General features: G+C 46.2%; 1 protein-coding gene across 5 annotated transcripts in view; it reads left to right on the top strand.

The window, feature by feature from the left end:
- Positions 1 to 2,016: 2,016 nt before the first annotated feature.
- LOC133262218 (neuropilin and tolloid-like protein 2) overlaps positions 2,017 to 21,923 on the top strand; it is a 55,126-nt gene continuing 35,219 nt past the window's right edge. For all 5 annotated transcript variants that reach the window (XM_061441175.1, XM_061441176.1, XM_061441179.1 and 2 more), the window contains exon 1: positions 2,017 to 2,184. In XM_061441175.1, the coding sequence (XP_061297159.1) occupies positions 2,151 to 2,184 (34 nt within the window). In that variant the 5' untranslated portion in view covers positions 2,017 to 2,150. The remainder of the gene's footprint in view (positions 2,185 to 21,923) is intronic.

The following is a 21,923-nucleotide window of genomic DNA, read 5'->3' on the forward strand; positions in this document are numbered from 1 at the left end:
ACAATACAACTGACCTCCCCCTGATGCGCGGATTGACTCCACAACTCGTTAAAAGTTGTAAAGTAGGTATGCTTTTTATTCAGCGCTGAGACGCACGGGGATAATTCCTTAAAGTCATGCGTACCTCAGTGTTGTTTCCCTCTACATTTATTCTCTAAAGTTATATATATTCATAAGGTTGCACAATACGCCTACACATATTCATGTCCTATCCCCGCTTCGAATTATAATGAGCCAGAAGGTCCTCTGCGCCTGCGCAGCGCCACCTCTGGTCATGGGCAGAGGGCTCAAGACGAAGTAAATGAGTCTTCCTCCTCTGGGTAGGGGTCTTCAAGATGAAGTAAATGAGTCTTCCTCTTCTTGCACTTTTCACCTTTTTTAGTCTTTACGTGTGGCCTTAGAGTTTGGTCAGTGTCCCAGCCGTAAATCCTCTAATTCTCCCCTTTATCAGTAGAGTTTGATCAGTGTCCCAGCCGTAAATCCTCTACTTCTCCCCTTTATCAGTAGAGTTTGATCAGTGTCCCAGCCGTAAATCCTCTGCTTCTCCCCTTTATCAGTAGATTCAGGCGTCTGCTTATTAACAGGACCGGAGGTCTCTGTTCTGCTTAGCAGGCATTTACAACAGATAGTCCTTTTGTTTAAACAAATTCCTCTAACCCCCTTGTACAACCCCCCTGTACTACCCCCCTGTACAATGGTCAACCCTCTGTATCACCCCCATTACCTACAGAGTACAACAGTTACAGAGTCAAAAGGAGTATTGTTTCACATAACGACAGCCACAGAGAGCCTCCCTCCCCCCAAACTTCTTGATGAACAAACCCCACACATTACAGTGATAACATTGCCCAAGACGGCCTCCAGCCATCACATCACCCACCAGTCCTTCTCTGTATGTAAAAAGCAAATCTAGCCAGGTATCTCCCCTAGTTGGCTCACTCACCAGCTGGGTTAGGAAGTTATCTTCCACACTCTCCAAGAACCTCCTGGACTATTTAATCTATGCTGCGTTGTACTTCCAACAGACATCTGGTAGGTTGAAGTCCCCCACGAGAACAAGGGAAAGCAATCATGAAATTTCTCCCAGTTGTTTGAAGAACACTTCATCTGTAGCTTCATCCTGGCTGGGTGGTCTATAACAGACTCCTACCAGGATATCAGCTTGGTTGACCTTTCCCCCTGATCTTTGCCCACAAACATTCAGCCTTCTCACTCGCAGCACTGAGTTCAAGGCAGTCAATGCACTCCCTAACATACAATGCAACCCCACCACCTCTTTTTCCTTGCCTATCCCTTCTGGAGAGCCTATAGCCAACCATTGCAGCACTACAATCATATGAATCATTCCACCACGTTTCTGTGAGGGCAATTATGTCATGATTTTCTTGCTGCACAGTAACTTCCAGCTATTCCTGTTTGTTGCCCATGCTGCAGGTATTGGCATAAATGCATTTAAGTTGCGGCTCCTTAAGTTGCATTAAGGAGCACAGCGGCCCCACCAGATGCGGCTACTTGTGGGGTTCCGCAGGGGGAGGACACATGCATCCAAGGGGCTCATCCAGGTAAATGATCATCATCATGGCTTGACTTCCCGAACGAAGATTTGGGAAGGGCTTTACCCACGCTTACTACAGGCACGCTGATGACTAAAAAGGCCAATGTGGGTTAGGCAAATCCGGTTGCAAAAAGCACAACGAAAGGTCTACCTTGTGTTGTATTAGGCGGGGGGCGATTCTTTCTAAGGTGTCTTTTCTCCTCGAGACTAGTCCTGCGTGTGTTCTCAAAGGAGACAACGGCATTATGTATGGTGTGTCTCCAGGTAAATACCCCTCGCATTTTAAGTGAGCTTCATTTACCGGCAGCCACTTCAGTCGGGCGTGGAGCTGCGTTTAAGCCGCCCCCTGGGAAGGCCCCAGTCTCCGCCCTCCGGGGCAGCCCAGCCGCACCCCGCTCTAGATGGGGCTGAGCGCGGCGGCTGAACGCACCCCCGCGGGGGCTTGGGCATGGCCGCGGTTGGGCGGGGACCTGCCAAGCCATAGCCGCGGGCTATAGCGCCCTCGCGAGGGACAGTCGCCGCTCCCGGCCGCGGCCATGGAGCGTCGGTGATCGCCGCCGCAGCGGAGTCACCACCGCAGCCCCTCCGGGAGACGATGGCCCTGCACTCGTTCTGCTTGGTACTGGAAGGTAGGAGCCGCGGGCGGCATGGCGCCCTCCGCGGGAGAAGCGGCCCAGAGGCGCCCCATCCTCTTTGGCTGCCACGTGTGACACCCCTCACCCTCCCACCCAGCTCGACCCCGGCCGCCCTCCTACCGCCGACTGAAGGTTTGGTACGCGGTGCATGGGGCTACAGAGGGCACGGCCGCCCCGCTGCTGCCGGGGCTGTTCTTCCCTGCCGGGCCCTGCTCCGCTCCGCGCGAAAGCCGGCGCCGCGGGGCCTCAGGGCGGGTGCTGCTGGGAGACCGGCGGTGGGCTGGGAACCCGCGGCCAGCCCGGGCTGCCCCCGTCCCCGGTGGGCGGCGGGAGCACCTCGGCCCCTCGGGTGGGGGGGTCCCCGCCTCAGCGCCGCGGGTCACGGCGGCAGTGTCAGTGCCCGGTCTGTTCCCGAGATCTCCAGACTTTTCGCAGTAAAAGCGTTCTTTGTGCTTTCGGGACTCTCTTAATAAGCTGTCTGATAGCGATCGGATTATCGTACTGTGATCGGGAGCATTTTTTTTTTTTTCAGCAAGGTTTTAATAAAATGAGTCACCTGAGTGACAAGCGGCTTCCTGACCCGTATTTACCTGTGCTTCTCTTCCTCCCGGGGCTTTTAAATCTTGTTTCTAACTTCTTTAGGCTCAAAGGTAAACAAGTGAGGAAGGTTCCTCATCCCAGCATTTCTTTGTCTTTGATGCCCCTATCATTTGCATAGCTCGACAATGGGCAAGGCTTTTCTCTTAGGAAGTAAAGCTAGATATGGCAGTTAACCGTGTGCCTCAAGATTATTTTCTAGCATTCAGTATCTTATAGAATCACAGAATGGTTTGGGTTGGAAAGGACCTTATGATCATGTAGTTCCAACCCCACTGTCGTGGGCAGGGATGCCTTCCACTAGACTATGTTGGTCGAGTCTCTGTCCAACCTGGCCTTGAACACTGCCAGGGATAGAGCATTTACCATTTCCTTGGGCAACCTCTTCCAGCGCCTCACTACCCTCACAGTAAAGAACTTCTTCCTTATATCTAACCTGAACCCCTGTTTAAGTAAGTTTGAACCCATTGCCACTTGTCCTACTGATACAGTCTGTGATGTCTCCAGCATCCTTGTAGGCCCCCTTCAGATACTGGAAGGCTTTTTCAGCAATAGCAGACTTGAACAATCAGGGATTTTAATAAATAAATAAATAAATCATTAAATTATTTTGTTAGGAAATTCTGGAGTGTCTGCTTGCATTACTGAAGCCAAGGCATTATTGTAGGCAGGAGAAATGTTTCTGGTATGCATTGATGTCCTCCCCACATATAAAACTTGTGCAGAAGTCTGTTTTAAACTCAGAATGTTTCCACAGCCCATGGAATCTCATGTTTCTGGCCTTAAGGCCAGATGTCTTGAGGGTTTAAATAAATATTTTTCTGTTATTGGCACAGTAACTGAGAGACAGATGATACTTGCTCTTAATAAATGTCTATGTAGGTATTAACCATCCCCTGAGTTTAGATAACAGGAACATAAAGCTTACATGGGGAGAAAAGGCATTTAAACCACTGTAAAATACCCATAAATTGCAACTTACATATCTACTTCTTAATTATTTTCTACATCTGCAGATTTAATTGCATTTCACAAATATGCATTTGCTGCACGTTTGACTGTCCAGGTTTTGACCTGAGCAGACCTCATGCTTATCTTTTATAATCACACAAGTCCAGGTACAAAGTCCCTCTACAGGAAGTTTTTTATTATTCATAATCTATAAATTGCACAAAGCCATTAGTCAAGAAGCTGTTAGCATTCTAAATGCATCACATTGCTGTACAATGGTCAACCCTCTGTATCAATCCCCTCTTTTTCTTTTAAAGTTAGTAAATTCTTTTACTATATTATTCATGACAGAGCTATCCATGTTCCTTCTATCGATTTTATACAAGGTACAATCATAAAAGGCCTTGTTTCAGTATGTCCCTGAACCATCCAGTAACTCCTAGGTTATTTAACCACTCATCCAATCTGCCTCCAACAATTCTAAGCTCTTGTATATTTTCCTGCAATTTTCGCAGCTTAGCATGAATTGATTCAGAATGATCAGATAAGTTCATGCAGCACATGCCTTTGAAATCCTCACAACCATGTCCATGGGCCAATAATAAAAAGTCAGTTGCTGCTTGGTTTTGTAAAGATGCATGTCTTACACTATCTGTGTCTGTGGGTAGGGAGGATATCACATCTGAAGTTATATTTAATTGCTTAGCCGCCCAACATGCCAAATGATGTATATCTGCCAATGCTTTCCCCGCAGCTACATTTGGTACAAATAATGCCACCAAAAATCTTGCCGTGTGATTCCAGATTAAAGCGGAATCACAATTCAGGCCTAATTGCCCAATGGATCGTTTGTTTCTGCGGAGGCTGTCCTTCATGTCCTGGACTAAATGCCTTTTGGAGGCTGCAAACAGGGACAATTTACCTAGATAACATGGTCCTCCAAAGGGTTTGGTAGGAATCCCTGGCCATGCATGGTCTCCACATATCAAGAAATATCCTGGGGGTAGAGCTTTAGGTATTGTATCGTACCATGTCTTCCCACTAGTTACCTTGGTCTTAGGGACTTTGCTTGACCATTTATTAAGTTATACAGCTCTGATTAGTCTTGTCAGATCCCAAGAGTTGGAGTAATTTAAGTTTCTTCCATTTGCGCTGATGCAACTGTCCAGTCGGTTCCATGAGCTCTCTGGACCATTTTGATCACTGTGCTAGGATTTATAATCAAGTCATTCCTAACCCATCCCCGACAATCAAAGGGGTTCAAGTATGGTATACCAATTAGGCACGTTTGAAAGGGATTTTCCACCTGTGCCAAGGTCGGACAAAAATCAGTAGTCCCAGTCTTGTTTGCCCATGTGAGCCAGACATTCGTATTTGAACCCAGTATTGAAGTTTCTTTTTCTATGGCTTGGACCATGGTACAGGTATAGGGGATTAATATCAATAATCGCTCCGTTTTAACTATTCTACTTAACTATATATGTTGATTACAATTGCAACATCGTATTGACACCCATGAATCACTCTATTTTTTTTTTTTTTAATTGTTTTCCCAGATTGACCAGAAATTTTAGGAGATAAACTTCTCCCACTTCCAGAAGACTTTCTCCTTTAAACTGGGACCGATATGGTCTTCCACATAAAATTTTTACATAGAATAGCCTCTGGTACTCCAAAACCTACAAGGGAATGCTTCTGGCCACCCTAAAAAAGTATTCGTTAACACCAACAAATATTGGTAAAAAAAATTTATTTGTCTAATTGAACTATGATATATAGATTCCTTCCTTCAATTTGTTCATATATATAAAGACTTGCTATCTCAATGAGTTTTATTATGTTCCTCCTGAACTACCATCCAGAGTTGGTTATAGGGGATTATAATTCACCCATCAGGTATCTGAACCCAATTTTCTTTGTTTTCCTCTCCTCCTCTGAGATCTTCAATACATTTTCTATCCTCCTTTGATTTTCTAGGTTTAGATTTCTCAATTGTTAGTTTGCCGTCAGGGATTAAGGGAATGAGTTTAGATTGTTAAAATCAGCCAAATTTCATCTTGTTGATATCCTTGACAACACATAATAGCTACTTCCTCAGGTAGCTGAACAGCTCTCAATAGTGGTAGCATGTTTATTCTGTTTCTCCTGTGTGTTCAAAGGTCCTCGTTCTTTCCAGATGGCACCATGTGCATGGACCACACCAAATGCATATTTAGAACCAGTGGGCTTCTTTCTGTTCCAGGAATGCTGATACAACACAGGACACTAGTACAGTAATTTTTGTCCCAAGGTAAATAAGCGGGCCTCTTCAATATTCATGACAACTGCTGTCACAAATGTCCTGGGTTCAGCAGTAGCAGTCATTTTTCTCCTTCTTGGTAGCTGGTGCAGTGCTGTGTTTTGACTTTCAGCTCGGGAACAGAGCTGATAACAAGGATGTTTTGGTTTGGCCAAGGACTTTGTGAGCCTCATGCTCTGCCAGGGAGGAGGGGAAGCCAGGAGGAAGCAGAGACAGGACACCTGACCCAAACTGACCAAAGAGGTATTCCATACCACAGCACGTCATGCCCAGGGTGTAACTGGGAGTTAGCCGGAAGGGCTGGGAGACTGCAGGGTTGGAGGAGGTATCGGTCGGTGCTTGGTCGGGCTGAGGGGGGGCGAGTTATCGGTCGGCTGGTGCTGAGGTGTTGTATTCTCTTCCCTTGTTATTTCCTTTATCATTATTATCATTGGTGGTAGCAGTAGTGATTTGTGTTATACCTTAGTTACTAAACTGTTCTTATCTCAACCCGTGGGAGTTGCATTCTTTTCGATTCTCCTCTCCGTCCCTCCAGGAGCAGGGGGAGGGCAAGAAAGGCGGGGGGGGAAGTGAGCGAACGAGTTACCTGACTGGGTTTAAACCACGACAGTTCTTTTTGGCGCCCAACGTGGGGCACGAAGGGTTGAGATAAGAACAGATCTGACTGGATTGATAGTCACTCGTCACAATGCTGATTTATTGGCTCTCAGAGTTGTTCTTGTTGATCTCACAGCTTCAGAATGTTGTAACTTACTTAGAGCCGGTATTTGCTGTGTTAGTGTTTATCAAGTGTGGGGTTTGGGCTAAGGTTCTTGTCTCACTGTGCTTTATGGCAATGGCTTGTAATACGGGCGGGCTCCAGCAGCAGGGCGGGACAGACGTGGCCGTGGACTTGTACCTGGCCGTCCGGCTGCTCTTCACCGTCCTGGCCCTCACCCTACTCTCCATCTTCGTGAGGCTGCGGGGAGCCGAGGGGGAGCGGCCCCGGGAGCCGGCGGCTGCTGAAGCGGCCCGGGAGAGCGGCCCCGGGGACCAAGCGGCGGCGGGAGCGGGGCCGGAGGCCGCCAGGGGACGGCTGCCGGTGGAGGAGGTCGGGGCGGTCGAGGAGCAGAAGGAGGCGGCTGCCGAGCAGAGGGATAAGGCGGCGGAGGAGCCGAGCCCCGCGGCCGAGCCCAGCCCTGTGACGGCCGAGAGCATTCCCCGGCAGCCACCCGCCGAGCCCCAGGAGGATGCAGGAGACCACGCAGCATTTCCCAGCAAGGCAGAGGAGGAAGATCTGGACTCAGGAAAAGAGAAGCTGGTGGTGGGAGAGCCGGCAAGCACAGCAGCTACACCAGCCCCAGTGACAAGTACAGCAGCATCCTCTGAGAGTTCTGAAGGTTTTGAATGGCCTTTGGGTATCCTTGGGACCTGCCTGCTGATTGTGATGGGGATCAGCATGTTGGCACACATACAGAGTGTGTTCTACCCACAACCATTTTGTCTGATCTCAAAAGTTAAGCAGAGTCAGGTTTGGGTCTTGCCTGGGGTTAGACGACGATACAGGGGGACCAAGAGATTTTCCCCAAGGCTGGACAGTCATGAGTGGCAGGGTGTGTGGGACAGTATGGGCAAGTATCTAGTCCACTGGGCCCCTCCAGTGCTTTGGAAGCATTGGAGATGGAAGGCAGCTGTGTGGAGTCCCCAGCAACAAGCTGCAGAAACTGCTGAAGGGGACAGTGAATTATTTTGAGCCAGGTGGGCCCATGGCACTTCAAGCCATCAGGGCAGAGATGCAACATAGACATGGACTCAAGATCGAGGGGTGGACTTAGCAATGGACACTATTGCCCTAGTTATTCATGAGTGTGAACACTGCACACAGTCTCTCCTGCTCTAGAAGAATGGTACAAGAGATGGAGACTGACATCATGGACCAGATGGACTCAGCAGCTTTATAGGGACTGGTCCATGCACTAAGATAAGAGTGATGGTATATTGAAAATGTGGGATCTGAGCATGACGTGAATGGTATGGAATAAGGGGTGGATAATGTCCTGGGTTCAGCAGTAGCAGTCATTTTTCTCCTTCTTGGTAGCTGGTGCAGTGCTGTGTTTTGACTTTCAGCTCGGGAACAGAGCTGATAACAAGGATGTTTTGGTTTGGCCAAGGACTTTGTGAGCCTCATGCTCTGCCAGGGAGGAGGGGAAGCCAGGAGGAAGCAGAGACAGGACACCTGACCCAAACTGACCAAAGAGGTATTCCATACCACAGCACGTCATGCCCAGGGTGTAACTGGGAGTGAGCCGGAAGGGCTGGGAGACTGCAGGGTTGGAGGAGGTATCGGTCGGTGCTTGGTCGGGCTGAGGGGGGGCGAGTTATCGGTCGGCTGGTGCTGAGGTGTTGTATTCTCTTCCCTTGTTATTTCCTTTATCATTATTATCATTGGTGGTAGCAGTAGTGATTTGTGTTATACCTTAGTTACTAAACTGTTCTTATCTCAACCCGTGGGAGTTGCATTCTTTTCGATTCTCCTCTCCGTCCCTCCAGGAGCAGGGGGAGGGCAAGAAAGGCGGGGGGGAAGTGAGCGAACGAGTTACCTGACTGGGTTTAAACCACGACACAGCTCAGAGGCATCCGGGCCATCCTTTGCTCACTTCATTCAGCTGTTTTGAAAAATCCACCACTGTTCTCTTACAGGGTCCTAGTTTCTGAGTAAGGACCACCAAAGGTATTCCCTGTTCTTCATAGGAATATAGCCAAAAGGGTTTAGTCACATCCAGAAGTCAGAGCTGCAGCTCTCATTAGCTCTGCTTTTAAATTTCTGTCGTGGTTTAAACCCAGTCAGGTAACTTGTTCACTCACTCCCAGTGAGTGGTGCCAAGCTGACAACAATCAAGGTCCGTGTTCGTCTCCCCCCCCTCCCTGCACCGGGGCTCTCCCCTTCCCCGCTCCCGGAGGAACGGGGAGGAGGATCGAGAGAGTGCAACTCCTACGGGTTGAGACAAGAACAGTCCAGCAACAAATCACCACCGCTACTATCAGCTAAAACAATGATAAGGGAAAATAACAAGGGAAGAGAATACGATACCACCGGCCAAGAAAACGAGTTCCACCCGGAAGCCCCTGTCCTTCCGGGCAACTCCCAGTTACCCCCCACCCCGGGCATGACGTGCTGTGGTATGGAATACCTCCCCGGCTAGCCCGGGTCAGGCGCCCCGTCTCTGCTTCCTCACAGCTTCCCCTCCTCCCTGGCAGAGCATGAGCCTCACAAAGTCCTTGGTCAGGGTAAACATCACTTAGCAACAACCGAAAACATCGGCTTCACCAACGCTGTTCTCAAAACTAGAAGTCAAAACACAGCACTGCACCAGTTAACACAAAGGAAAAAACATGACTGCTACCGCTGAACCCAGGACATTATCCACCCCTTATTCCATACCATTCACGTCGTGCTCAGATCCCACATTTTCAATACACCATCGCTCTCCCACATATATACATCCATATACATACAGACCAAGAGGAAAAAAAAAATTTTCTTAGTGCATGGACCAATCCCTATAATGCTGCCGAGTCCATTCGGTCCATGATGTTCCAAGTTCATTCTCTGTTGGGATGATGGCTGGAGGGAAGTCAGGGCCAGTCGCTGGTGACCTGGAGACATCTAGTTGATGGGCTATAAAAGCATTACACAGCAGGCAACAGCATACAATTGAGTTCACTGGCTGTTTTCCCCTAATATCAAATCCCCTTGAGGTATACATCGGACTTCCCCATCTTCCCGCATTACCCACCAAGTATATCCAGGTCCCTGAGCAAAAGCAATCCCACGAGTGGGTTTGCCTTTACCTGAAGCAGGAATAACCCAGACTGTCTTCCCCAGCAAATTCTTCATATGCACCACAGGAACTCTGTCCCCCTCTACAATATGTAAAAGTTCTGACTGGGCTGGGCCAGCCCTGTTGGCAGATCCTCTGGTGTTGACCAACCAGGTGGCCTTTGGTAAATGTGTATCCCAATGCTTGAAAGTTCCCCCACCCATCGCTCTCAGTGTAGTTTTTAACAGCCCATTGTACCGTTCGATTTTCCCAGAGGCTGGTGCATGGTAGGGGATGTGATATACCCACTCAATGCCATGCTCTTTGGCCCAAATATCTATAAGGTTATTCCGGAAATGAGTCCCATTGTCTGACTCAATTCTCTCTGGGGTGCCGTGTCGCCACAAAATCTGTTTCTCAAGGCCCAGGATGGTGTTCCGGGCAGTGGCATGGGGCACAGCGTATGTTTCCAGCCACCCGGTGGTTGCTTCCACCATGGTAAGCACATGGCGCTTGCCTTGGCGGGTTGGTGGCAGTGTGATATAGTCAATCTGCCAGGCCTCCCCATATTTATACTTCAACCATCGTCCTCCATACCAAAGAGGCTTTAACCGCTTGGCTTGTTTAATTGCAGCACATGTTTCACACTCATGAATAACCTGGGCAATAGTGTCCATTGTTAAGTCCACCCCTCGGTCACGGGCCCATCTATATGTTGCATCTCTGCCCTGATGGCCTGAAGTGTCATGGGCCCACCGGGCCAAAAATAATTCACCTTTATGTTGCCAATCTAAGTCCATCTGAGCCACTTCAATCTTAGCCGCTTTATCCACTTGTTGGTTGTTCTGGTGTTCCTCAGTGGCCCGACTCTTGGGTACATGGGCATCTACATGACGTACCTTCACCACCAGATTCTGCACCCGGGCAGCAATATCTTTCCACAGTGCAGCAGCCCAGATGGGTTTACCTCTGCGTTGCCAGTTGCTCTGCTTCCATTGCTTCAACCACCCCCACAGGGCATTTGCCACCATCCATGAGTCAGTATAGAGATAAAGTACTGGCCACTTTTCTCGTTCAGCAATGTCCAGGGCCAGCTGGATGGCTTTCACCTCGGCAAATTGACTCGATTCACCCTCTCCTTCAGCAGTTTCTGCAACTTGTCGTCCAGGACTCCATACAGCTGCCTTCCATCTCCGATGCTTTCCCACAATACGGCAAGAGCCATCAGTAAACAAGGCATACTGCTTTTCACTTTCTGACAGTTTATTATATGGTGGGGCCTCTTCAGCACGCACCACCTCCTCCTCTGGTGACATTCCGAAATCTTTGCCCTCTGGCCAGTCCATGATGACTTCTAGAATGCCTGGACGACTGGGATTTCCTATTCGAGTTCGTTGTGTAATTAGTGCAGCCCATTTACTCCATGTAGCATCAGTTGCATGATGTGTAGAGGAGACCCTGCCTTTGAACATCCAGCCCAGCACGGGCAGCCGGGGTGCCAGGAGGAGCTGTGCTTCAGTGCCAATCACTTCCGAAGCAGCTCGAACCCCTTCATAGGCTGCCAGTATCTCTTTCTCAGTTGGGGTATAGCTGGCCTCAGATCCTTTGTATCCCCGACTCCAAAAGCCGAGGGGTCGACCTCGAGTCTCCCCTGGAGCTTTCTGCCAGAGGCTCCAGGTAGGACCGTTCTCCCCAGCTGCAGTGTACAGCACATTTTTTACATCTGGTCCGGTTCGGACTGGTCCAAGGGCTACTGCATGAACTATCTCGCGTTTAATTTGCTCAAAGGCTTGTTGCTGCTCAGGGCCCCATTTAAAATCATTCTTCTTCCGGGTCACATGATAGAGAGGGCTTACAATCGAACTGTAATTTGGGATGTGCATTCTCCAGAACCCCACTGCACCCAAGAAAGCTTGCGTTTCTTTCTTATTAGTTGGTGGAGACATTGCTGTTATCTTGTTGATCACATCTGTGGGGATCTGTCTACGTCCATCTTGCCATTTTATTCCCAAAAACTGAATCTCCTGTGCAGGTCCCTTGACCTTACTCCGTTTTATGGCAAAACCGGCTTTCAGCAGGATTTGGATTATTTTCCTCCCTTTCTCAAAGACTTCTTCCGCTGTATCGCCCCACACAATAATGTCATCAATGTATTGCAGGTGTTCTGGAGCTTGCCCCTGTTCCAGTGCAGTCTGGATCAGTCCATGGCAAATGGTAGGGCTGTGTTTCCACCCCTGGGGCAGTCGGTTCCAAGTGAACTGGACACCCCTCCAAGTAAAAGCAAACTGTGGCCTGCACTCTGCTGCCAAAGGAATGGAGAAAAATGCATTGGCAATATCAATCGTGGCATACCACTTGGCTGCTTTTGACTCTAGTTCATACTGAAGTTCTAGCATGTCCGGTACGGCAGCACTCAATGGTGGTGTGACTTCATTCAGGCCACGATAGTCTACTGTTAGTCTCCATTCTCCATTAGACTTTCGCACTGGCCATATGGGGCTATTGAAGGGTGAGCGGGTCCTGCTGATCACCCCCTGACTCTCCAGTCTACGGATCAGCTGATGGATGGGAATCAGGGAGTCTCGGTTGGTGCGATATTGCCGCCGGTGCACTGTTGTGGTCGCAATTGGCACTTGTTGTTCTTCAACTTTCAGCAACCCCACAGCAGAGGGATCTTCTGAGAGACCAGGCAAGGTGGACAGCTGCTCAATTTCCTCAGTCTCCAAAGCAGCAATACCAAAAGCCCACCGGTACCCTTTTGGGTCTTTGAAGTACCCTCTCTTGAGGTAGTCTATGCCGAGGATGCATGGAGCCTCTGGACCAGTCACAATAGGGTGCTTTTGCCACTCCCTCCCAGTCAGGCTGATTTCAGCCTCCAGCACAGTCAACTCTTGGGATCCTCCTGTTACTCCAGAAATATAGATGGGTTCCACCCCTTGACAGCTTGATGGCATCAGGGTACACTGTGCACCGGTATCTACTAGAGCCTTATACTTCTGTGGGACTGATGTGCCAGGCCATCTGATCCACACAGTCCAGTAAATCCGATTGTCCCCTACCTCCACCTGGCTGGAGGCAGGGCCCCTCTAATGGTCGTCACAGCATTGGACACTTAAGTCGTGTTGAAAGGGATTATTCTTCGTTATCACAGGAGCTGGAGTAAAATCAGCTCTTCCACTCCATCTGGGAAACTGCTCACCAGAGACTGAAGCCGTAGCTCTCATGGGACGATCAGTCTTGGCCCTTGCTCCCCTCTTCAGTTCACTCACCCGTTCCTCCAAAGCTGAAGTAGGTTTTCCATCCCACTTTGTCATGTCTTCTCCGTGATCCAGCAGGTAAAACCATAGGGTACCCCGTGGCGTATACCTTCTGTATCTCCTCTCTTGAACAATAGGACGTCTTTTGTTAATAGCTGAGACGCGTGTTGGTACACGTGAGGAGCTGGATAAATCAGATACATCGTCCCTCAATTTGTCGAGGTCCTGGGACAGTTTTTTCACAGCTGAGATGATGGAAGGAGTGAGATTGTCTTCGAACTCTCGGAGTTTATGAACCATTTCATCCACTGTTAGTGGTACTATGTCATTCCAGGTCACTGTTGCCAATGAATGGGCATATGATGACGGTGCATTCCGTGTAAGTTTTCGCCACATGGGTCGTGTACATTCAACTTCATCTGGATCTATAGGTGTATCCCCGTTATTCGGCTTGATGTGATAGATCATCTCTACGATGGCCGATTCCCTCAGAGACTGGATGCCTTTGTCTATAGTAGTCCACTTGGCCGAACGACTCGTAACATCGTCCTTGTACGGAAACCTTTCTTTCACAGCTGCCAAGAGCCTCCTCCAAAGGCTGAGGGACTTTTTCTCTCTTGCAATTGCTTTGTCAATTCCCCCTTCTCTAGCAAGTGATCCCAGCTGCTTGGCTTCTGTACCTTCTAGTTCGTGACCATCGGCCCCATTGTCCCAGCATCGGAGTAACCAGGTGATGATGTGCTCCCCTGGTTGACGGGTAAAATCTTTTCGCATATTCCGCAGCTCGGTTGAGGTCCGAGGTCGAGAAGTTACTTCTTCTTCTTCTTCGTCATGTGAGGATGACTCCTGATCAGATTCTGGACCGGGTGGTGAATTCATTGGTTCTTCATCTCGCTTCACCCTTTTTGCCTCCTTTTTGCTTGTTCTCTTGCGTACAGGGGCAACCGATATTGGTACGAATTGGTCCTCTGGTTTGGCTGCAGTGATTATCACTGTGGTTTGAGTAGCGACTGTACTTGTTGCTGGGGGTGGTGTAGCTACCGTGCTTGGAGCTGGGGTAACCGCGCTGTCTGTTGCAGTTGAAGTTTGAGCAGCTGCTGTACTTGCCCCTGGGGTAGCTGCGCAGTTCATTGCAGCCAAAGTTTGAGTAGCGACTGTCACTTTGCCCTCAAATCCGCCGACATTCTTTTCCTTTTGAAGGTGCTGAATAGTGTTGAACAAGGCCCTGTAAGCATAGGCCAAGCCCCAGCACGTTGCCGTGATTTGTCCATCTCTGGTATGGCCAGAATGACCACACACCTCATTTAAGTGTTTTACTAATTCTTCTGGATTTTGCAGTTGTTCGGTAGTGAAATTCCAAAATACTGGAGGGGCCCACTGACCTAGATACTTGCCCATACTATCCCACACACCCTGCCACTCATGGCTGTCCAGCCTCTGGGAAAGTCTCTCGGTCCTCCTACATCGTCGTTTGACCCCAGACAAGACCCAAACCTGAATCTGCTTAACTCTTGAAATCAGTAGTGGGCAAAACACACTCTGTATGCGTGTTAGCATGGTGATTCCCATCACCATCAGCAAACAAGTCTCAAGAGCATTAAAAGGCCATTTAAAAAATTCAAAACTCTCAAATGTAAATGGTCTGGGGGGACGACTAGGAGGGTAAAAGGATGTCTCCTTCACAGGTTGAGCACCTGAGAAGGAGAAAAAAGATGTGTAATTGCTAAGCACCTCCATCATATACCTCCCAAAGTATAAAGGTGGTGACCACACTGGGAACATAAACCAGATCAGTTTCATGATCAATGATTCTATTGTATTACAAGTCATTACCATAAAGTACAATGGGATAAAAACCTTAGCCCAAGCCCCACACTTGAAAAACACTAATACAGCCAATACCGGATGGACGTAAGATATGGTATACTGAAACTGTGAGATCAAGAGGAAAAACCTTGAGAGCCAATAAATCAGCATTGTGACGAGTGACTATCAATCCAGTCAGATCTGCTCTTATCTCAACCCCTCGTGCCCCACGTTGGGCGCCAAAAGGAACTGTCGTGGTTTAAACCCAGTCAGGTAACTTGTTCACTCACTCCCAGTGAGTGGTGCCAAGCTGACAACAATCAAGGTCCGTGTTCGTCTCCCCCCCCTCCCTGCACCGGGGCTCTCCCCTTCCCCGCTCCCGGAGGAACGGGGAGGAGGATCGAGAGAGTGCAACTCCTACGGGTTGAGACAAGAACAGTCCAGCAACAAATCACCACCGCTACTATCAGCTAAAACAATGATAAGGGAAAATAACAAGGGAAGAGAATACGATACCACCGGCCAAGAAAACGAGTTCCACCCGGAAGCCCCTGTCCTTCCGGGCAACTCCCAGTTACCCCCCACCCCGGGCATGACGTGCTGTGGTATGGAATACCTCCCCGGCTAGCCCGGGTCAGGCGCCCCGTCTCTGCTTCCTCACAGCTTCCCCTCCTCCCTGGCAGAGCATGAGCCTCACAAAGTCCTTGGTCAGGGTAAACATCACTTAGCAACAACCGAAAACATCGGCTTCACCAACGCTGTTCTCAAAACTAGAAGTCAAAACACAGCACTGCACCAGTTAACACAAAGGAAAAAACATGACTGCTACCGCTGAACCCAGGACAATTTCTAAAGCCCTCCTCTGCTGAATCAGTCCATTCCAAAGAGAGAGGGGTTTCTTTTAACAGTTCATATAGGGGTCTTACCAGAACACCATAATCATGCATCCAAAGTCTGCATCATCCAGTTATTCCCAGGAACGTCTGGAGCTCCTTGATGGTTCTCAGTTGTGGAGTTTGACAAATGGCTTCTTTTCTAGCAGTTCCAAGTTTTCTCTGTCATCCTAGGTAGGAAACTCAGGTTTGGATTAGTTGGGCCTTTTGTCTGGTTACCCAATAACCATTCAGTCCCAGAAAATTCAATAATTCCACCATTCACTGGACACATTTTTCCTTTGTTTCTGTGGCAATAGGTCATCCACATATTGTAACAGAGTCCCTGTCTGAGTGGGTGGTTTCATGATCCTAATTCCAGTGTTAACTGATTTGAGATAATGCTGTCCACGTTAATTGGGTTTTCCTTACTGTGTCAGGATGTTCCCATTCAGAAGCAAATAAATTCTGAATGGTAAACAAAAGAAAGAGTCCTTTAAATCCAAGACGGCAAACCATTTCTGATTCGATTTAGTCAATACGGATTAGTTATTACTGAGTATCCTCTACAAATTTGTTGATTGCTTATCTTTTATAATCACACAAGTCCAGGTACAAAGTCCCTCTACAGGAAGTTTTTTATTATTCATAATCTATAAATTGCACAAAGCCATTAGTCAAGAAGCTGTTAGCATTCTAAATGCATCACTTGCTGTGACTACCAAAATAACCTATCATTACTTAGCATCACACACTCCCTTTTATCTCTTCTTCATTAGAAGTCTTCATATAGCCCAATTATTACATCTAATCAGAAATTAAAAAATATTCCTATTCATATATACAGAGATTTAATCCCCAAATGAAGCTGTTGAATCACTTTCAAAGCAAGCCTCTGTATTTTACAAGTTGCATCTCAGGTTCTGCATGGAAGCTCTACTTAGAGTGGCAGTAATTTTTTTTTTCTCCATACAAAGAGCTTTGTGTGCAGAACTGGGAGAGTTCTGCTAAACCACACATGAAGTGCCATGAAGCTCAGTATATTGTGAAAAGTTACATACCTTTTAACAATGCTTAGAAACAGTTTAATCTCCTGTTCTTAACATGGAATGCATATATACATTTCTGTCATTCACAGAGGTTGTATTTTTTAGCTGTATCTCAGGGCAGAAGATAGCCCATCATACTCATTTTGTGGTAATTCAGATTTCTTCTGTAATGCTTGTTCAGAAATACTCTATGTTCTTCCTCAGCTATCAAGAATAAGGGCTGATTTAAATAAGCATCTTAATATAATTCTTATTGCCTCTGTCCCAAGTGTTCAGCAAAGCCTGTTAAAGTCTCCTACTGAATCCCATCACCTCGCAGTGAGGGTGTGCTCCCATGCAGTTCTTGCAGCCAGCTGTGCTGCCTGGCAGCAGTGGTGGGCCAGGACAGCTATGAGCCTGCAGCAGCTACAGGTTTTGCTTGGTGGAGCCCAGACAAGGCCTACCTACTTCCTTGGCAGTGGATGTAACCCATTGGAGGTCAAGGTGCTCACTGCATTTTGGTTGTTGAAAGACTGTCATGGTTTAAACCCAGTCAGCCATAAATCAGCCACACAGTTTCTCTCCCCCCCCCTTGTCCTCCCCCTGCTCCCAGAGGGATGAGGAGGAGAATCAAAAGAATGCAACTTCCACGGGTTGAGATAAGAACAGTTTAGTAACTAAGGTATAACACAAATCACTACTGCTACCAATAATAATAATGATAAAGGAAATAACAAGGGATGAGAATACAACACCTCACCACCTGCCAACTGATAACTTGCCCCACCCAACCCAGCACTGACCAATGCCTAGTCCAGCCCTGCAATGAACTAGCCCTTCCAGGTAACTCTCAGTTACATTCTGCGCTTGACGTGCTGTGGTATGGAATACTTCTTTGGTCAGTTTGGGTCAGGTGTCCTGTCTCTACTTCCTCCCAGCTTCCCCTCCTCCCTGGCAGAGCATGAGACTCACAAAGTCCTTGGTTAGTCTAAACATTTGAGCAGTAACTAAAAACATTGGTGTTATCAGCGCTGTTCCCAGGCCAAAAGTCAAAACCACAGCGCTGCACCAGCTACTAAGAAGGAGAAAAATGACTGCTACTGCTGAACCCAGGACAAAGACAAAGCCTCTTCCTCCCATCTTCAGTTCTAAATAAGATTTTAAACACATTGGAATCATTCTTTAATCCTAACACATCTTGCAAAATGCAACTGATCCACAGCAGTAAAGCATTATAACCTACTTCATAAGGGAGAAAACCAGCTGCTTTCTTAATAAATCCATGTTCCTGTTATGCTTTGGAAGTAAATTTAGCTATCTGTAATTTCCTCATATCTGCTACTCCCCCAAATGTGATTGCTAAGAGCTTGTTCCCATTCTTCAAATATGCCCCCTCTTTCATTTCCATATGCTGCTATTTGGTTAAGAAAAAGAAACCACAAACCCTATGTTAAATCCTAATTGTGCATTAATTTTTGACCATTTCAGTTATTATATTGGATTAACTTAAAAAGCCAAAATGAGAATTCTGTAGTTTCTGTCCTGATAATTCAACAAGCAGCTGGGGCTAGAACACATCACTTCTACTTCTGGAAAGTTGATGTTCACAGCCTTTCAATGAGCTACAGAATTATTTCCAATTCTGGCAGGTTGCAAGAATGCAGACTACTATGATTAACTTCCTGTCATTCTGCTCAGACCCTTCATTTACATTTTGGCATGATTATAACAGCTAATTAATTTCTCACAAACAAGTAGTGTTAGGAAGCAATGCTTTGTTCCACTTAAAATCTAGGAATCCTGGCCTCCTGTTTCCAAAATCAGAAGGTGTAACAATGGCTCAAAAACCTGAAAGCAAGCAGAGAAAAAAGATAATTTATAAATTTGTTAATGATTTCATGATTTGTCCACTGAAACCCAAAACAAAGTACTGACTGTAGAGGCTACAGTTGCCCTAATGAAGGCAGTATCAAGTGTATGTCAGAATTTCATTTTTTACTTCAAAACAGGATCTACTTGCAACCTTTTCTGCTGCACCAAACAGCTTGCACCACTAAGCCGTTACGTAGAAGTAACTCAAGTAACTGTAGAAGGAAAATATCTGGTAGTATGCGTTATGCCTTCCTTTTAATACATATACAAACTTAATACCCAAAATATACCACTCCCAGAGTAGCATAAATTAAAAATATTACTATGTTATAATTACATTGATGGTAATAGAAAAATTCAGCGTATAAATCAGGCATATAGTTGCAGTTGCAGTACAGAGTAGCACCAGAGTGAAGCTAAAGGAGCTATTGAATTATGTATCCCTATCTCATGAAAAAGCTAAGATTTTCTCCACCTTGCCTGAAGTTAAATTATGGAGAAAGATTAGAGAGAAAAATTACCCCCAGAATGAAACTTCATAAGCTATTCATCATTTATGAACCTGTCAGAAATTCACAGTATAATTCACTGCAGGAATGGTGAAGAGTGCTGACAGACATCTGCAATTAGAGCAGAAAGTGCACAAAATCTTTGATGTAAAAGCTGGGATACTGTGATTAGCAATTACTGAATGTAATATTAATTTTAGCACACAGAGCAAATTAGGAGCTAGGTTTAAGAATGGCACACAGAAAAGGATTTGTTCCCATAAGGCAAAACACAGTATATAATTAAGATCAAACATTTGTTGCTCTGGGCTGTATCTGCCAGAAAGGAGCAGGCATCGTGTCAAGATTTTCCAACATGCATGATTTGTGTGTTGCCAATTACTGTCTATTTGTATATGTATACAAGGTGCTGCCTAATTCAGGGAGTACAGCACAGAGATAAAACAGTGAATCCAGCTTTAAGCAATGTCTGTCATCTTTATCCCTAGGATTCTGGCTACCACTATACTAAGAATGTGTAATACTCTATTAAGTCTTTATTTAAAAAAATGGTGGAATTTTCCCCTCTGTTTCTCAGTTGTGCATGACACTCCCCAATCTGATATTCAGCTTGCCCTGCATGCACAGGTCCCCCATTGTCATCACTGAAAACAGACACTGTTCTGAGCTACACAGCAAATCTAGTCTGTTTTCTCTATATGTGAAGATTCCTAGAGCATGCAGAAAAAGCAGAGGAAAGACATACCATAGGGAGCTGAGAGCAGTACTGTATCCCATGAAATCTGAAGAATGCATCTTGCTAGGAAGTCCAAGCATATGCAGCCTGAAGCACTTGTTTTTCTTAAGCAGCACACATTTTTAAGTGTTGGGTTGAGTACCTGTTTACTATAAAACTAGCTATATGAAATAGGAGCCACTCATTTGTGAATCTCTCTATATATGCTTCAATACACAAATTGCCTTTCTTCTTTCTTTTTTTTTCCCAGCTTAGATTCATTTTAGAGATTTGTAAGAAATGCCAGCAAAGAAAATCTTGACTCCTGCAAACAATGCATAGTTTCTTACACCACTTCAGGGGATTCTTTTATATTATTCCATAAGCCTATTTCAACAATAGAATAGTAATAAGAATTTGCAACGTATGGTTACTGTCTTAACTCTTAAAAAATTATACAGCTGTCTGCGGGCTATGTATTTCTAGTTAATCTTCACACAGGTAAAAACTATCAGAGCTTTAAATAGTAGGACAAAAGTATGCACCATAATTCACAGATAAGAAGTCTGTAGCAAATACCAGATTCATGAATAAAAGAAGCCCCTCTCAATCTGTCTTCCTCAGTGGCTGTGCTGCTGTTGGCTTAGTGACAGCCTCTTCTACAGTATACATACAATACCATGAAGCAGAAACTCAATATAAGGTGCAGAAGCACTAACCTCTATTGTACTTACCAACTACATATCTCTGAGTTTATAAGGTCAGCCTCTCATATTTTAGTGTCCTCTAGTAGAACTCTCAGCACACTCTATTAAAAATGAAACAATCGAACCCACACTTCTATCCCTTTGATATTCAGTGCAGTCATGCAATCTTGCACTTTGTGCTGTTGCTCACATTAGCAAGCCACATGCAAGTGGCATTTTTAGATACTGCTTCTGGTACAATAGTAGAGCACAGAGGTAAGTCTAGAGTTACCTTTCATCCACACTGAAGAAGAGTCATGTCACAGTGATATGCAATTGACTTTAAAAGAGGAAAAATGAAGGAGCATTATAACTGTTTGAATTTCAGTTCATCAGAAATAACAAGATCACTCTTCATCCTTCTCAAAGTGCTACAAGACTTTTGGTGAAAGTAGTATTTTGTGCCTGTTCTAATTCTGTGTCCTCACATGCAATACCAGGACAGTGGTTCAGCACTATCTCTCCACTGCACCATGCTACAGGATCTGTCTCTTCCCAGACATCTTCCTTCCTTCTTACCGACTTGTGTAGTCCAAATTAGTCTTTGAGAATCAAAAATAGTTTTCCAAGAAGTGGTATGGATTTAGGACACCAAGCGATTGCTTTGTTGTTTTTAAAATACACAGAAAAATGGGTTAGTGGAACCAGTCTAAAAATATCCTGACTGATTTTTCTCCCTTCTTTCTTTTCCTTTCATCCTGAAAATTGATAGGCCTTGTTTTCAGCCAGAAACCTCCTGTCTGCTATCCTATACTATATTGTGTCATGTAAATACACACATTTTAAGGCAATAATACCCTCAGGCTCCCTGCCCAGCGCTCTTGGGAAGAACAGATACAGTTCTTCTCTCCACCTTTTTGCTACCAATGTCACAGAGATAAGGACAGCACACATACAGAGTATTAGTCAGAGACACCACTTTTCTTTATCATGCTATCAATTGGGATAAAACTAATAGCAAAGGAAGGCCCTTAAACATTTGCTACCTGCCTTGAATACATCTTAAGGGTTGTTGAGAGCAGAGCACGAGGAGGATAGGAATTGCCAGGGAAAGGCAAGAGATGGAAGAGATTAAAAATGAAGAGGATGAAAAGGGCAGGGAACAAAGAGGTGATGGCCCATACTATATCCACTCATCCATATAACGTGACAAAAGGAAGACAGCAAGACAAATATTCAGCTCATTTATCTTCTGTAATTGCCTGCATATCCATGCTGTTCTGCAGGAAATATGCACTATTCCTTTGTACTTACACACACATACTCTGAACTATTTATAGA

Source organism: Pezoporus flaviventris, unplaced genomic scaffold, assembly GCF_033815535.1.
Source record: "Pezoporus flaviventris isolate CSIRO_AGI_PZ_B2104156 unplaced genomic scaffold, CSIRO_AGI_Pfla_v1 ptg000199l, whole genome shotgun sequence".
NCBI classification, from domain to species: domain Eukaryota; kingdom Metazoa; phylum Chordata; class Aves; order Psittaciformes; family Psittacidae; genus Pezoporus; species Pezoporus flaviventris.